The 17682-nt window shown below is 49.5% G+C and overlaps 1 protein-coding gene and 1 long non-coding RNA gene across 5 annotated transcripts; one reads left to right on the top strand and one right to left on the bottom strand.

The window, feature by feature from the left end:
- Positions 1-141: 141 nt before the first annotated feature.
- Trim50 (tripartite motif containing 50) lies at positions 142-15777 on the top strand. Of its 2 annotated transcripts, none has more exons than XM_036171520.1 (6): positions 142-540; positions 5618-5713; positions 11702-11932; positions 12025-12044; positions 14670-14794; positions 15197-15777. In XM_036171520.1, the coding sequence occupies exons 1-6, from the start codon at positions 142-144 to the stop codon at positions 15775-15777; spliced, it is 1452 nt and encodes a 483-aa protein (XP_036027413.1). The 2 variants fall into 2 exon arrangements, with proteins under 2 accessions (XP_036027413.1, XP_036027411.1); XM_036171518.1 differs by having other exon boundaries at positions 12022-12044.
- LOC118572132 lies at positions 13764-17675 on the bottom strand. 3 transcript variants are annotated; one of them, XR_004943469.1, is made up of 5 exons: positions 17621-17675; positions 16674-16897; positions 15578-15681; positions 15288-15486; positions 13764-14866 (listed from the first exon to the last, which is right to left on the bottom strand). It is a non-coding gene; the product is annotated as an uncharacterized LOC118572132 (long non-coding RNA). The 3 variants fall into 3 exon arrangements; XR_004943468.1 differs by having other exon boundaries at positions 15330-15486; XR_004943470.1 differs by having other exon boundaries at positions 15330-15486; positions 17591-17646.
- Positions 17676-17682: the final 7 nt, after the last annotated feature.

The raw sequence follows: 17682 nt of genomic DNA, 5'->3' as shown, positions 1-17682 counted from the left end.
TAGATTGAGATCAGAATCCAGGGCCGGCATCCTTCTCCCTAAGCTTCCAGCATCCCTTGGGGTGGGGGCAGAAACGACAAGGGGAGGGAGTGGCAGGATAGAAGACCCACTGCCACCTGTGTTGTAGCTGAGCCTGCGTGCATGGCTTGGCGCGCGGCTGTGCCAGAGCTACAGGACCAACTACAGTGCCCCATTTGCCTGGAGGTCTTCAAGGAGCCTCTGATGCTACAGTGCGGCCACTCCTACTGCAAAGACTGCCTGGACTCCTTGTCCCAACACCTGGACTCCGAGCTGCGCTGTCCCGTGTGTCGTCAATGGGTAGACTACAGCAACTCCCCACCTAATGTCTCCTTGGCACGGGTGATCGATGCCCTGAGGCTCCCGGGGGACACAGAGCCCACCGTTTGCGTGCACCACCGAAACCCTCTCAGCCTCTTCTGCGAGAAAGACCAGGAGTTCATCTGTGGTCTCTGCGGCCTGCTGGGCTCCCACCAACACCACCGAGTCACACCAGTCTCCACCGTCTACAGCCGCATGAAGGTGCCAGGGGTGGGCAGGCCTCTAGTGGGAGGAGCGGAGCCATGAGGCAGCTTTCCTGAGCTCTCTTGCGCCTCCACGCGGTGGAAGCAGCCTACTACACCAGGGCTGCATTTCCCACCCCAACTCCATCTTGGGAGCATAGGCCATGCATATACAAGCATGCATTATTATTCATTAGTTTTTAGTGTTTATTTGTTTATTGACTGTGTGCATTCGTGTACCAGGGCATGCATGTGAGAGTCAGAGGGCAACTTGCGGAAGTCAGTTCTCTCCTTCCATGTGCGGGTCCCACTCGTTGGTTTTGAACAGTTGCTCATACCAGGTGCTGGGGAATCACAGCGGCAGGAATGACGGGGAACCTCTCGCCAGACCTTTCCTTTTCTTTTTCTTCCTCTTCTTCTTTGCATCTCAGGCTTGCTGTGCAGACAGAAGGCTTAGTCTAGAGCTTAAGCAGCGCTCTCCCACGGAGCCGCACCACCAGGTTTCCTTTAGTTCGGTGAGATGGTTTTTTTCTAGTGGTTTATCTGAGACGAGGTTTTACTATGGTAGCTCAGGCTGGCCTTGAACTCGAAATCTTGTCTCATTCTTCACAGAGCTGAGATCATAGGCATGCACCACAATTTTTTTTCTTTTCTTTTTACGGTTTTTATTCATTTCTGATGGACACACGTGTGCATATATGTGGAGGTCAGAGGACAACTCTCAGGAATCAGTTCTTTTCTTCCACCACATAGGTCCCAGGATCAAACTCAGGTCATCAGGCTTCATCTGCTTGGCCTGGCTTCTTGAGAGCTTCTCAGTCTATCTGTCCACAAGCAGGAGGGCAGGACCTTTGTTCCCTGCTGTGGGTCAGTGGCCACAATTGTGGTTCTCAACCTGTGGGTCCTGACAGCCCTCTCACAGATAGCCTGCTTATTGTATATTTACATTACAATTCCTAACAGCAGCAAAATTACAGCTATGAAGTAGCAAAAACATAATTTCATGGTTGGGGGGTTCGCCACAACATGAGGGACTGTATTAAAGGGACACAGCATTAGGAAGGGTGAGAACCACTGGTTTACAGCTATAGCTGGCAAGTAGTAAATGTTTGAAATATATATGTTAACTTGAATTCCTCAGTCTATGGATCCCAGGTGAACAGATCAACATTCATTATTTTAAAATTGTTTCAAATGTAATTATATATATATATATATATATATATATATATATATATATATATATATATGGCTTAAGAGTCATATGTGCAAGGCTGGAAATGTGATTCAATGGTAGAGTGCTTACTTAGAATGCCCCAGTGAGGGGCTGGGGTGTGACTCAATGGTAGAGCCCCTGCCTAGAATCCCCCAGTGAGGGGCTGGGGCGTGGCTCAGTGTAGAGCACCTGCCTAGAATCCCCCAGTGAGGGTCTGGGGTGTGGCTCAGTGGTAGAGCCCCTGCCTAGAATCCCCCAGTGAGGAGCTGGGGCGTGGCTTCAAGTCAGAGAGCTTGCCTAGCAGGTGCAAGGCCCTAGATTTCCCCAGCACAAGAAAGAAAGACAAAAAATATACATTAAAAGTTTGTAAGTGGACTGAAAGAGGTTAGTTTTCTTGTTCTTTTTTGGTGCCTTTATTTCTTCCTTCAACCTGTAAAGACAAGTATTAACACCTGGGCAGTGCCTGTGCCTTTGGCTTACATGTACACACTGGGTGTCTATTATGTGCAGGCACTGTGCTGTGGCTGCTGTGCTGTACTGCTTGCCTATTGCTGTAGGCAAGGGCCTCCCCAGGTGCATCACCAAGTGAAGATTCTGAGGGGTTCTGTGTGTTAGGTGGAAGTAGACTTTCCAATCTTAGATCTGAATCCCAAGGAAGGTAAGGGGAAGAAGAAGAGAAGGAGGAGAGGAGGAGGGAGAGGAGGAGGGAGAGGAGGAGGGAGAGGAGGGAGAGGAGAAGAGGAGGAGGGAGAGGAGGAGGATGGGGAGGAGGAGAGGAGGAGGAAGAGGAGAGGAGGAGGAAGAGGAGTAGAGGAAGAGGAAGAGAAGGAGGCATGTGGGAAGTGCTCCCAGCACGGGCACATGGTACAATGACGAGGGCACTTGCTGCACGAGAGTCTGAACTGGAATCTCCGGCACCTGTGTGAAAAGCCGGTGTGGTCATGTCTGCCGGTGACCCCAGCAGTGTGGGAAGAAAGAGACAGGAGTATGGCTGGGCTTGCTGGCTGCCAGCCTACCTTCAGCATCACAGAGAGACCCTGTCTCCAGGGAACAGGGCAGGGAGTGGCAGAGCTGGACATCTGACATCCTCCTTGGGGCTCCACAGGTGTGCAAATGGGCATGCACACCCACATATGTGTGTGCATATTGTACACACACACACACACACACACACACACACACACACGCCATCCCAAGATTCACGAGGGTAAGTGAGCTGAAGAGCCAAGCCTGGTGGTAAATACCTATGGTTCCAGCACTGGAAATGTGGAGGCAGGAGGATCAGAAGTTCAGAGTCGGCCCTTGGTTATATGTCAAGTTCGAGGCCAACCGGAGTTACATGAAACCCCCTTTTAAAAGAGAAAGAGAGAGAAGGAGAGGGGGAGGGGGAAGGAGGGAAGGAGGGAGGGAGGAAGAGGAAGGGAGAGAGGTGGGGAGTTAGGAAGGAAGAAAAGAAGGGCCAGGCATGGTGGCACATGGGAGGCAGAGGCCTGCAGATCTTAGTGAGTTCAGGTCCAGCCTGATCTACATATTGGTTCCAGGCCAGTCAGGGCTATATAGTGAGACCTTGTCTCTAACAAACAAACACAAAATAAAGGAGAAATGAAAGAATGGAGGGAGGGAAGGAGGAACAGAGGGAGGGAAGGAGAGGTTGGAGCCAGATGGGGCAGTCAAGTAAGCAGGTTCCAAACTGCGGAAGCCTGCATGAGCCAGGAAGTTTATTTAGAAGCCGTGGGCAAGTGAGGCTGAAGGCCACAACAGGGTCTACAGGGATCAGGAACTAACAAGTAGAAACAGGTAAGGAAGTCAGGATGTGCCAGGATGCTTGGAAGGAAGATGAGGAAGACCCCTGAGGCCTGAAGGTGGGAAGGAAAGGAGCATGCGAGGACCCACAGTGTCGCAGGCAGGTAGGCTGCCGTGAGAGATATGCAGTAGTCCACACCTGGGTGATACCATCGCTAGGGACCAACCCAGGAGCACCAGGGCTTAGGATATGGGGAGAGGCCTGGAGAGACGACTCCGCTGCTTTTTGAGCACATGCTGCTCTTGCAGAGGACCCATGTTTTGTTCCCAGCATCCATGTCAGGTGGCTCACAACCACCTGTAACTCCAGCTGCAGGGGAATCCCATGCCTCAGGCCTCCTTGAACACCAATGAGCGTGAGGAATGGAGTGAGTCCCTAGGCCCACATAAAAAGTCGGGGTGTAGTAGTATGTGCTGGCAATCCCAGCACTGAGGATGCAGAGACAGGCAGATCCTTGGGGCTTCCTGGCCAGCCATCCTGCTTACGGGAGCCCTAGGACAGTGACAGGCCCTGTCTCAAAATACAAGTTAGAGAGCATGTGAGGACTAACAGCTGAGGTTGACCTTTGGCCCCCACACATATGCGCACCTGCACATACATAAACACACATAAGCACACAGGATATGGGGAGAGAGAAAGAGAGGATGCCATGAGAAGGGACAGAGGGAACAGTAGCGAACCATGGCATTCTGGGAATCAGAATCAGCCTGGAGTATACAAAGGGGAGCCTGTCTCAGACACAAACAATGAAAGCCAACAACAACAACAAACAGCACTTGGGAAGCAGGTGGATCTGAGTTGACAGCTGGTCAGCGAGACAGCTCAGAACATAAAAGCATCCGCTGTTGCAATTGTAAAGAGCCGAGTTCAATCCCCGCATATGGTAGAAGGAGAGAACTGACTCCTTAAAGCTGTCTCCTTCTGACCTGTACACATGTGTCTTGGCACGCACACACACATATACACACACACACACACACACACACACACACACACACACACTCACACACACACACACACACACTTTTTTGTTTGTTTTCGAGACAGGGTTTCTCCATGTAGTTTTGGAGCCTGTCCTGGAACTCACTCTGTAGATCAGGCTGGCCTTGAACTCACAGAGATCCACCTGGCTCTGCCTCCCAAGTGCTGGGATTAAAGGCATGCACCACCACTGCCTGGCCACAATTTTAGAAAAAAGATATTTTGATTTTTTTTTTTTTTTTTTTTGAGAGTAGGTCTCAATACATTATCCTACTGGCCTGGAACTCACCATGGAGCACAGGCTGGCCTGGAACTATCTTCCTGCCTCAGTCTCCTGAGAGCTGGGAATGCAAGTGTGTGGCTTGATGGCTTATCTTCCTCTCCCTGTGGCCCAGTTCACTGACCTGGTCGCAGCTCTCTCTGCGTAAGGAGGTGATGGTCAGTGTTCCCTCCGAGACTGCTGGAGATGCTCTGAGGACAAGGACAGGGCATCGGTTGCCCCTGGATACATGGGCTTGCTTGCTTCTTTCTGTTTTAAAATAATGTTTAGATTTGTTTTATTAATTCACGTGCATGAGTATTTTGCCTGCATGGATGTGTATGTATCATGTGCATGCCTGGTACTCAAGGAGGTCAGAAAAGGGTGCCAGATGCCCTGGGAATGGAGTTAGAGATGGTTGTGAGCTGCCACGTGGGTGCTGAGCAGTTTGGCCAGCCCCTTGTTCTCCTTGTCTTCTCTGCCCTTCTGCTTTTCCCCTTTCCTTTCTCCCCTCTCCTCCCCCTCCCTTCCCTTCTCTCCATCCCCGATTCCCTTTCTTTTCCCCTCCTTGACATAGTCTGGTTACATGTAATGTAGGCTGGTCTTGAACTCCTGCCTCAGCCTCCTGGGGGCTGAGGTGACAGGTGTGCACCATTACATCCATCTTCCTTAAACACTCTTCACCTGTGTGTGGAGGGCACCTGGGAAGCCCTGGTTCCTATCCTGGCTCCACTGTCACGGTCACTGGGAAACTCCCAAGGGAAAGGTTCTGTGCTTGGTGAGGAGAGGAAGAGCGATTGGCCACCTCCTCACAGGACTTGGCATGTCACCTGCAGGAAGAACTCGCAGGCCGCATATCCGAGCTGAAGGAGGAGCAGAGGAAAGTGGAGGAACACATTGGCAAACTGGTGAACAACAGGACCCGGATTATTGTGAGTCCCTTCCCTCTGCCTGGGGCCCTAGATCCGTCCACCCCATTTCCTACAGAACTCAATTTCCCACTCCCTTCTCCTCCCCAACCGCCATTCCCTCTTTCTGACTGGCAGCCCAGTTTGATCATGAACTCTTGACATAGCTGAGAATTACCTTGAACTTCTCATCCCTCTACCTCCTTTTCTTGAGTGCTGAGATCATAGGTGTGTCCCGCCATACCTGGTTTATGCAGTGATGGGGATGGGACCCAGTGCTTCATGAGTGCTAGGCAGGTGCCCTACCTGAACCACATCCTGGGAGATTCTACGTAAGAGCTCTACCACTGAGCCACACCCCAGCCCCTCACTGGGGGATTCTAGGCAGGTGCTCTACCACTGAGCCACACCCCAGCCCCTCACTAGGGGATTCTAGGCAGGGGCTCTAACACTGAGCCACATTCCCAGCCCCTCACTGGGGGATTCTAGGCAGGTGCTCTACTACTGAGCCATACCCCAGCCCCTCACTGGGGGATTCTAGGCAGGGGCTCTACCACTGAGTCACACCCCAGCCCCTCACTGGGGGATTCTAGGCAGGTGCTCTACTACTGAGCCATACCCCAGCCCCTCACTGGGGGATTCTAGGCAGGTGCTCTACCACTGAGCCACACCCCAGCCCCTCACTAAGGGATTCTAGGCAGGGGCTCTACCACTGAGCCACATTCCCAGCCCCTCACTGGGGAATTCTAGGCAGGTGCTCTATTACTGAGTCACACTCCAAGCCCTCACTGGGGGAGTCTAGGTACTGCTAAGCTCTGTCCCCGACCCAAATTTTCTGAGCTTTTAGTTTTGACTTTATTTTTGTCATGCTGCAAACCAACCCAGAGCCCTGTACAATCAAGGTGAGCACAGGGTTCTAAGCACTGAACCACCCCTCCCCAGCCTTCACCCCCCACCCCAAGCCCTTTTCTAACTTGCCCTTTACAGAAAAGGGTGCCTTCTGTACAAAGCCAAGTTCAAAGAATACCCTGGTGGCTGGGGGAAGGTCCCATTCCTTATAAGGGAATTGGACCCAGTAGTCAGAACTGGTTCCAAGTTGGCTTTTGGTCAGCGTCCTTTGAGGCTGTGATAAGGCAGGGCTGGAATCCCAGAGATAAGGTCCTCAAGCTTGGGCCCAGCTCTCCCCCATACTTTGGTGTCACCTGTGTCTGTTTGCCCTTGGTAGCGATCATGGGGTACTGAGGAACGAAAGCCTGGATAGGAAGCTGCCGGTGTTGGGGGCTAGGAGAGGCAGAGAAGGGACAGGAATGTTACCCATGCTCTCACTTGGCTCTGAGCCTTAGGAAGAAGAGGATGGAGAAAGGGTTTCTCTGTGTGGCCCTGGCTGTCCTGGATCTATCTATGTGGACCAGATTGGCCTCTGCCTCCCAAACGCTGGGATTAAAGGCGTGCGCCACCACCGCCCGGCTGATGGAGGTTTTTTAAGCTTGGAAGAACATGAGGGTCCTTTACTCTGACTATAGCTGGGTGCCTGCCATTGTCCTGCTAGTGTTTGTAGCTCACACTCAGGGTTTGGTGGGGAAGCATGTGATGCCTGTTCCTTTCTACAGTCCAATCCCCCCTCTTTTTTCCCCTTTTTAGTTTGTGTTTGTTTTGTTTTTGACACTGGGTCTCACTGTGTTCTCTGTGTAGCCCAGGCTGGCCTGGAACTTACAGAGATCAGACTGCTGTGACTAAAGGCATGCGCCACCACACCTCACCCTAGTTCTTTCTCTTTTGTGTTATTACAAATCATTTTACTCTTTAGCTATCCTATCTTTTTTAATTGTTTAAGACCATGTACCAAATATTTACCAACTTTATTTATTTGTTTGTTTGTTTTGTTTTTTTGAGACAGGGTTTCTCCGTAGCTTTGGAGGCTGTTCTGGACTAGCTCTGTAGATGAGGCTGGCCTGAAACTCACAGAGATCCACCTGCCTCTGCCTCCCGAGTGTTGGGATTACAGGCATGTGCCACCACTGCCCAGCCCAACTTTATTTATTTATTTATTTATTTTGGTTTTTGAGACAGGGTCTCTCTGTGTAGCTTTGCGCCTTTCCTGGAACTCACTTGGTAGCCCAGGCTAGCCTCGAACTCACAGAGATCTGCCTGGCTCTGCTTCCCAAGTGCTGGGATTAAAGGCATGTGCCACCACCGCCCGGCCCGACTTTATTTTAAATCTCAAAGGCAACTGAAGCTCACTTTTAGCGTCTGGGGAGGAGCTTTTGGCTGGCTCCTTTAATCTGTCCTCTACCAATCATGCTGTGGGATGGATTCAGGTTCTTGCTGACTAGATGGCTTCCCTCAGAAGTGTTGAGGACAGTTCACTCTGGGGCTACCCTTACTTTCAGAATGTACATTCTTGAGAGTGTAAACCCTGGATCTCCACAGCTTCATCTGGTCAAGAGAATGAGGATGTGTGGCTTGCCCAAGCTTCAGAACCCTTTGAGAAGCATCCTGTACTTTCCTGGAATGTAGCTGACCCGGGGACATGGGCCAAAGTATCAGCTGTTGTCTTAGCCCAATAACATTATTGGCTTTGGCCTCCAAGTATGGTTATTGAACATTCAGAAGGTCACTTACACCAGTATGTAAGAACAAACAGTGCTTTCAAACTTAGCTGTTGATTATACTTAGATAAAGTTTGACAAAGATATGTTTCTAAATAAACCTTAACTCTGTTAGGACTCAGTTTCCTAACTAGAAGTGTGATGAGCTCAGTGGAAACCATGAACAATTATCTGATAAAACATTAAACCTCTGTTCTCTGAGCACATTTTTGTAAACCCACACTATTTTTACTAATAAAACAACTTTATATTTCAATGGAAACTGTAGCTTAAACACAGAGGACATATGTATTATGTCTTAAATGTGTAACATCTATAAATGCAAACAAAACAGTCCTGGAGATAGTTTAAAAAAATAACATCTAGTCATGAGTGGTGACACATACCTTTATTTTATTTATTTATTTATTTATTGGTTTTTCGAGACAGGGTTTCTCTGTAGCTTTGGAGGCTGTCCTGGAACTCGCTTTGTAGATCAGGCTGGCCTTGAACTCAGAATTCCACCTGCTTCTGCCTCCCAAGTGCTGGGATTACAGGTGTGTGCCACCACCGCCCGGCGACACATACCTTTAATCCCAGCACTTGGGAGGAAGAGGCAGGCGGACATCTATAAGTTCCAGGACAGCCTAGTCTATATGAGTTCCAGAATAGCCAGGTCTATGTAGAGATCCTGTCTCAAAAAAAAAAAAAAAAAAAAAAAAAAAAAAGGAAGGAAGGAAGGAAGGAAGGAAGAAAGGAAGAAAGAAAGAAAGAAAGAAAGAAAGAAAGAAAGAAAGAAAGAAAGAAAAGGGAAATTAAAAAATAAAATAACAGGGCTAGAGAGATGGCTCAGAGGTTAAGAGCATTAGCTGTTCTTCCAGAGGTCTTGAGTTCAATTCCCAGCAACCACATGGTGGCTCACAATCATCTATAATGAGATCTGGTGCCCTCTTCTGGCGGCAGGTGTACATGCAGGCAGAATACTGTATACATAATAAATGCATAAAACTAAAAAAAAATTTTAAAATAACATCTAAATTAACAAATTTGTCAAATATTAGTTACATAATAAATAAATGAACTGTATTATAACAAGCATTTAGAAACTAATTTTGTTTAAAAGTTTACAGTTCATTTTGAGTTCCTATGGTAGCCAACACAGGGTTAAAGTCTTAACATCTGTTACATTGTGTCTGTGCTTTTCTTTGCTTACTTCTGCAGGTAAGATAGTAATCACTTGATCTGAAAGCACAGGGATCCATGACTGTCTTGATTCTTGAATTCTGGGAACAGTAGAGTTTAGCAAGATCAGCCCCCAAGTGAGGCTATTTCTCCATTTGTGTGAGGTTGCAGGTTGGAGTAGAAGTCCATTTATTTCCCCCAAGCAATAGGAACTTCTTGGATTGTTTTGTGGAACCAGACAGTGACGGAGCAAACAACATTCTAAGAATGTTTAATCACATACACATTTTATCTTCTGTTTTAGAGTTTCACTGTGGACTACAACGAATTTGGCCTAACTTGACAGTTTTAATTTATATGACCTTAGTCATATAACTATTGTCTTAGTGACTGTTCTATTGCTGTGAAGGGACACCTAATCAAGGCCACTCTTACAGAATGAAATTGGGGCTGCTTACACTTTTAGAGGGTTAGTCCGTGTCATCATGGCAGGAAGAAGACAGGCCTGGCACAGGAGCAGTAGATGAGAGCTTTACATCCTGATTCATATTTGGCAGAAGGGGTGGCAGAGCAGAGACAGACAGACAGACAGACAGACACGGGGTCTGGCCTGGGCTTTTGAAACCTCTGTGCATGCTCTCAGTGACACCTCTCCAACAAGGCCACACCCACTAATCCTTCCCAAACAGTTCCACAGAGGCTGGGGAAATGGCTTAACTGTTAAGAATGCCTCCTGCTCTTGGACTCAAGTTCAATTCCTGTAACCAACACAGCATCTCAAAATCACCAGTAACTCCAGTCCTCGGGGGTCTGACACCCTCTTTCTGACCTGCTTGAGTACTAATAGAAACACACATGGTATATATGCATGCACACAGGCAAAACACTCATAAAATAATAAAATAGATCTAAAAAAATTATTATTTTGATATGTATGAGTGTCTTTCTATGCTCATGGAGGCCAGAAGAAGATGTCAAATCCCCCGGGGCTAGAATTGCAGACAGTTGTGAGCTGCCTGTAGGTGCTAGGAATTGAATCCAGATCCTCTGCAAGAGCAACAAGTGCTCTTAACTGGTGATCCATCTCTTTAGCTCCAATAAATAAATAAGAGAGAGAGAGAGAAAGACCTAGAAACCAATGCTAATGCCCATTTCTTTTTTTTTTCTTCTTGAGATATGGTCTCTCTATGTAGCCCTGGCTGTCCTGGAACTCCCTCTGTAGACCAGGCTAGCCTTGAACTCACAGAGATCCACCTGGCCCCACCTCCCACCCTCAGTGCCTATTTCTGACACAGTAAAATGTGCACTGATGATCCAGTGTTGACTCAGCAAAAGTCCAGCTGGTACTCAGTAAAACAGAAAACCGTGACTAAGCACAAAGAAAAAATAATAAAGTAGGCACACGCCCACACCTTTAATCCCAGCACTCGGGAGGCAGAGGCAGGCAGAACTCTGAATTTTGAGGTCAGCCTGGTTCAGATCAAGTTCTAGGACAACCAGAGCTACACAGGGAAAACCTGTCTTGAAAAACCTAAATAATTAAATAAATAAACAAATAAATAAATAAATAAGGCCAAACATAAACTCAGCCAAGGCAAACTATGACTCAACAAAAAGTACACCATGACTTGGCAAAAAATATCAAGCCATGTCTCTAAAAATAGCCAAACATACTTCACTAAAGCTTCAAATTGAGACTCAGCAAAATCACAAAGACTCAGTTGAATCGGCAACGATAGCTACACACTGGCTATTTTAGGGTTATGGGGTGAGGATCAGGGTCAGGGTCAGGGTCAGGAGTAGGGTAAGGTATTTGCCTAGCATGCATGAAGCCCTAGGTTCAATCCCCAGTACTGCAAAAAGTAAAAAAAAAAAATATATATATATATATAGTAGGGCCAGGTGGTGGTAGTGCACGCCTGTAATCCCAGCACTTGGGAGGCAGAGTCAGGTGGATCTCTGGGAGTTCAAGTCCAGCCTGGTCTCCAAAGCAAGTTCCAGGACAGCCTCCAAAGCTATAGAGAAACCATGTCTCAAAAAACCAAAAAAAAAAAAAAAAAGTAGGAGCGGGTCATTTCTAGGGCTCCCCTGTCATGACGTGAACTCACAGCTATCATCAACCCACTGGGCATCTAGGCTGAGCCCTCTTCAGGATGGGCCAGAAAAACAAGGTCCTGGGGATGCCGAGACCATCCCCAGCCCAGCAGGTGAGCTGTGACTGCGCTTGCCTTCCTTGTCTTAGAATGAGTCCGACGTCTTCAGCTGGGTGATCCGCAGAGAGTTCCAGGAGCTGCATCACCTGGTGGATGAAGAGAAGGCCCGCTGCCTGGAGGGGGTAGAGGGTCACACACGTGGCCTGGTGGCCTCGCTGGACATGCAGCTGGAGCAGGCCCAGGGTACTCAGGAGCGACTCACCCAGGCTGAGAAGTTGCTGGAGCAGTTCGGTAATGAGAGTCACCATGAGTTCATCCGGGTGAGCAGCCAAGAGTGTGGTCCCCAGCTTTCTCCTTAATGATGCAGTTTCGACACAGCAGTAATCCCCTGTCCTTCTCTTTCTTCCAGAAGTTCCATGTCATGACCTCCAGGTAACAACCTCAACTGAAGCTGCTGGGAGAGAGATCAGTCAGTGTCCAGTGTCTGCTGGCACAGGCATCTCACCCCCATGGTCCCTCCATGTGGTCTAACCTTAAACTGCTTCCAACGTGTGGCTCTGCCCAAGGAAAAGAAAAGTCAAGTGCCTGCCATCAGGGTTCTCACAGACTAGTCGTGTAGAGGAAAAACTGGTCCCATCCCTGTGGTAACTATGGCAACAGATACTGCCTCAAGCTATAGAAACGCAGTGGAGGAGGTGATGGCCAGGGACTGGTAGAGGCATATAGGGTGACAGCTGAGAAGGCTGTGGTGTGCAGGCAGGCAGAGTGGGAGCCATCTCGAGAAGTGGGGGAAGATGGTGTGCAGACCGCAGAGTGTGATAAAGTTCAGTGTTGCTGTGGAGTCAACTGTGATGTGAGGAAGTGGAGAGGGAGATGCACCAGGCAGGCAAAGCTGTGATGAGGGCCCGTGATGTGTGCTCTTTGGACCCTGGGAAGGGAGTGCATCCATGCTAGTGCTGGAAAACTCAACAGTTTCTGACCCTTCCTCAGACCCTGCAAATGGAGAGCTCCTTGTTTTCTCTCTTTTAAAATTCTTATTTTATGTGTAGGGGTGTTTTGCATGCACGTATATCTATGTGAAGTGTCCACAAAATTCATAAGAGAGCATTGGCTTTCCCCCAGAACTGGAGTTACACCGTTGTGAGCTGCCATGTGGGTGCTGGGACTCAAACCTGGGTCCTCTCAGAGTAGCCAGTGCTCTTAACTGAGACATCTCTCCAGCCTCTCCTAGTTTTCTTTGTGTGTGTGCTGTGCATGCACATTTATAGGTGTGGAGGCCAGAGGACAGCCCTGGCTGTTGTTTTCAGATACTATCTACCTTGTTTTGTTTTTTTGAGACACTGGTCTGGGGCTCACCAAGTAGGCTAGGCTGGCCAGCCAGAGAGCCTCAGGGATTTGTCTGTTTTTGCCTTCCCAGCATTTATTGTACCACCATGCTTGGCTTTTTCAGATGTATTCTTTATTTTATGTGATGAATGTTTTGCCTGCATGTATGTCTGTGCACCCATTGTGTGTTTGGTGCCTGAAGAAGTCAGAAGAGGGCGTAGGATCCCCTGGAACTAGAGGTGCAGACAGTTGTCATCTGTCATGTGGGTGCTGGGGACCCAACCCAGGTCTTTTGCAAGAGCAGTAAGTGTTTTGAACCAGTGAGCCATGTCTCTAGCCGCCATGACTGGCTTTCATGTGGGTTCTGGGGATTGAACTCAGGTCTTCATTCTTGCCAGGCAGGCACTTTACCCGTTCAGCTATCTCCCCGCCTGCCCTCCTTGCTGGATGTGGTTTCCTTTATTCTTTGGAGCACTTATGGAAATGAACAGACGGACAATTTGTCTAGCTCAGCTGGAAGTAGAATCCTCCCCAGCTATCGTGAGCAATCAAGTCACTTGACGTAGAGGCTCTGGTGGCAGTGCATGTCAGCAACGCCTGCCTGGAGGGCTGGCTAAAACACATGATACAACTCAACTAGGGTGACTGGTTTCTGATCTCCCAATCAGGGGCAGAGCCCAAGGGTCTGCATCTCCAACAATTCCCAGGAAAGTTAGACTCCTGTTCCCCGGCCCAGTGCTCTGTCAACAACTGTTGTATTAGTAGCCTTGTCTCGCTGAGACCAAATGACGTAAGGGAGGCAGTGTTTCAGTCCATCACAGCCAGGAAGGTTCAACAGTATTTATGGCAGTGGGAGCGTGGGCTTGTTCACGTGGTGGCAGATAGGGAGTTGAGAGATAAGGCTGAAGCCAGAGGTGGGGATGACCTTCAAAGACCTGCTACTGTGACCTGTTTCCACCAGCCAGGCCCCACCTCTTTCTGCTAGTACTACCATCTGGGGACCAACTTCACAGCATGAGCCTGTGGAGGACACTTCCAAGACCATCCGTAAGGGCAGCCATGCAGCATCTCCCACTGTGTCCAGAGTGGCTTGGTTCTGGAAACTTGCCTGGGCAGTGAAGGAATGCAGAAAGAGCAAGTCCATAGACACACAGGAAAGCTGGTGTTAGGTGGGACAAGCACACTCTGAGGTGATGGCATGCACTATGAAGCAACCTGGAACCTCAGCATGTTTATTATATGCAGTATAATATATGCAGGGTGGTGGTCGGGCTTACATACTGTTGGTAGGCGGTGTCTGTAGGTCCTCAGTCTCAAACTGCTAACATCTAGGAGGAGGAAGCTGCAGGTTTTGCATACACTGGTCAATCTTTTGTGAACACTTGGACTTTTACACACTGACAACATTTGTACTGGGACAAGAGGAAGGCTTTGCCATTCCATGGGTCTGAGGCATCGAGGTCTCTGACCTGGCCATGCCCATGTCAACCATCATAGTCACTCAAGACTTCTTCTGTACTCTGCACATTCACTCAGGGCTTCCTCAGCTCTCCACAATCCCAATCCTAGGCAGCAGGCGTGTTCCTAGGAAGGAGGTGTGAGGAGAGGGATGGTGGTATCATGAATGTGTGGCCTGAGTGGTGAATCTGTCTCTGTGGACTCCCACAGGGGAAGGAGGGTGGGAGACAGCCTTAATGTAGAGCTCCCCACCATTGAAACTCATGCACACAGGGCAGAGGTCCAGCAGGCCCGGCCTTTGGAAGGCGCGTTCAGCCCGATATCCTTCAAGCCGGGTCTCCACCAGGCCGACATCAAACTGACTGTGTGGAAGAGACTCTTCCGGAAAGTTCTGCCAGGTGAGGCTTCAAATCGTCACCCTTTCAGTTCATTGATGGCACCAAAAGGCACATAGGGAACTTAGAGGGCACCTGCATGGGGCGGCGAGGAGAGAGTAGGAATGGTTTCGTAAGCACACGTACTTGCAGAAGCCAGGCCGGCGCACAGCTCTCCCTGAGCAGGACTCTTCCATGCTGGCCATGTCTGATGTGCTTTAGGCATCATCCATCTGCTCGCCCACCTCACCCACTTCCCAACCTATCCCATCCATCCTTTCGTCTGTCCACACAGCCCTGGGCCACCCCTGGGGACACAGAGGCAGCACAGCGGTTCCCCTACTCAAGGACTCAGGCTGGCCATCCCCTCCTGGGCAGGGTCTGCAGCATCTCTGTGAACCAACCCCGGGTCTCTTTCTCTTCCAGCTCCAGAATCTCTCAAGCTGGACCCAGCTACTGCCCACCCTCTCCTGGAGCTCTCTAAAGGCAACACAGTGGTACAGTGCGGCCTCCTCACCCAGAGGCGGGCCAGCCAGCCCGAGCGCTTCGACTACAGCACCTGTGTCCTGGCCAGCAAGGGCTTCTCTTGGGGTCGCCACTACTGGGAGGTGGTGGTGGGCAGCAAGAGCGATTGGCGCCTGGGAGTCATCAAGGGCACGGCCAGCCGCAAGGGCAAGCTGAGCAAGTCCCCAGAGCACGGTGTATGGCTGATAGGCCTGAAAGAGGGCCGGGTGTATGAGGCTTTTGGCTGCCCACGGCTGCCACTGCCTGTGGCTGGCCACCCCCATCGCATTGGTATCTACTTACACTATGAGCAAGGTGAACTCACTTTCTTCGATGCTGACCGCCCCGATGATCTGCGGATACTCTACACCTTCCAGGCTGACTTCCAGGGCAAGCTGTACCCCATCCTGGACACATGTTGGCATGAGAGGGGCAGTAACTCACTGCCCATGGTACTGCCCCCACCCAGTGGGCCTGGATACCTCACACCTCTACAGCTATAGGCTTCCCTGGTGCTGTCTGCCCATTGGTCCATCCTGCTAGACACAGGAATTTGAGGGGTTCTGCTGGTCTTAAAAGAAAGTTTGGGCTGCTTGAGAAGTTTCTTCACAGCTGCACGTCCCTGAAACATTTCTAGCAGGGAATATAGCCCCCTCCCCACCACCTAGGGATATGCGTGTTACCTTCCACCTTCCCAGGTCCTGTATCCACTCAACCCGAGCAACCCTGTCCCTCCCAACTCTTCAAGCAGAGGACAGAAACAGTCCCACACATACTTAATTCTTATCATTGGACCCTTCAAACACCTATTAAAAACAATAAATTTGACATTTTTCTCATTATTACTATTACTTTGGCACCAAGATGAAAGGTATTTGGACCCCAATATAAGGTTTCTCCCCCAAGTAAGCTAGATCAAACTGAATTAAAAAAGACCAGGCAAAGCATTCCCAGGTGACCTTTTCTAGCCCCCATAGGTGAGGCAGGGGAAGGGAGCAGGCGAAATCACAGGGTTGGGGTAGAGGAAGGGGCTTAGATACCCTGTAGGCATGGTCTTGAGCAGCTTACAGCTTTGGGGGAGGAGCCTGGACTTCTGGCAATCTTTCTGAGAGGGCAGGGTTTGGAATAGGGCCAAGCTGGAGATTTCAGCTGAAAAATTACTACTGTTTTTAATAGTTTTAGTTAGGTGTATGTTTGGGGGTGCTGTGCACATAGAGGTCAGAAAAGGTTACAGGATCCCTTGGAGCTGGAGTTACAAAGGGTTGTGAGCTAACAGGTTTTGGAAACAGTATGTGCTCTTAATGGCTGAACCATCTCTCCTAGCCTCAGCTACAACTATTATCCTGAGACAGAGTCTCATGCAGCCCAGGCTGCCCTGAACTGGCTAGGCAAAGATTACCTTGAACTCTTGATCCTCCTGCCTGAATGCTGGGGTACGGGAGTGCGCCAATGCCTGGCTTATGCAGTGGAGGGACTGGAACAAAGGGCTTTCTGCCTCTTGGCAAGCACTCTTCTGAGTTACATCGGCATCCCTCTTGCTCCTCTTCATCATCGACGTTGAGATTGACCCCAGAGATCTGCACATGCTAGGCAAATGCTCTACTTCCAGCAGCCATCTTTGCCCTATTAAAAACACACTGTTTAATAGTCCAGTCTAGTTTTTGCAGTGCTGAGGATGTAATCCCAGAGCCCCATATTTGCTAGGTGGGCGCCCACACCGAACCACATCTCCAACCCCACATGAGTGCATTTAAGGCCGGTTAATCTACTTCTGAGCCACACCCCTAACCCCTCATGGGGGATCCTAGGCAAATACTTTATCACTGGGCAATACTCTCAGCCTCTCAGGGAGGCATCCAGGCTGTGCTTTATTACTGAGCCTTTCATCTTCTCATTGGAGGAGGCTGAGGCAGGCCTCTAGGACTTCCAGGGTAAGTCACGGTCTTTAAAAACTACCAAATTGCCGGGCGGCGGCGGCGCACGCCTTTAATCCCAGCACTCGGGAGGCAGAGCCAGGCGGATCTCTGTGAGTTCGAGGCCAGCCTGGTCTACAGAGTGAGATCCAGGACAGGCACCAAAACTACACAGAGAAACCCTGTCTCGAAAAACAAAACAAAACAAAAAACCCAAAAAACTACCAAGTAACTACGGAATTAAATAAAATTACTTTTTTTTTTCCCTTTTTTGGTCTTTTGAGACTGGGTCTCACTTTGTGGTTCTGGCTGTCCTGGAACTATGCAGACACAGCAGACTGCCTCTGTCTCCCGAGCGCTGGGGTTAAAGGCGTGAGCCACCACGCCCGGCTTTAGAACTAACTTTTAGATGCTGGAAACGGAAAGCAGCTACCTTCTTGGCAGTCTACAGAAGGGCGGACCGTGCTTTTTGACGCCGGAAACCCGGCTGTGCAG

The sequence above is a fragment of the Onychomys torridus genome, chromosome 22, assembly GCF_903995425.1.
Source record: "Onychomys torridus chromosome 22, mOncTor1.1, whole genome shotgun sequence".
Taxonomy (NCBI): domain Eukaryota; kingdom Metazoa; phylum Chordata; class Mammalia; order Rodentia; family Cricetidae; genus Onychomys; species Onychomys torridus.
Note: the sequence above shows the minus strand (reverse complement) of the source record. Positions and strands in the feature narration are given on the sequence as shown.

Excerpts from the sequence above, each read along its gene's own strand:
- Trim50 (XM_036171518.1), top strand. The coding sequence starts at position 142 with ATGGCTTGGCGCGCGGCTGTGCCAGAGCTACAGGACCAACTACAGTGC. Across the intron at positions 541-5,617 it reads CCGTCTACAGCCGCATGAAG|GAAGAACTCGCAGGCCGCAT; the intron begins GTGCCAGGGGTG and ends TGTCACCTGCAG. Across the intron at positions 12,045-14,669 it reads TTCCATGTCATGACCTCCAG|GGCAGAGGTCCAGCAGGCCC; the intron begins GTAACAACCTCA and ends TCATGCACACAG.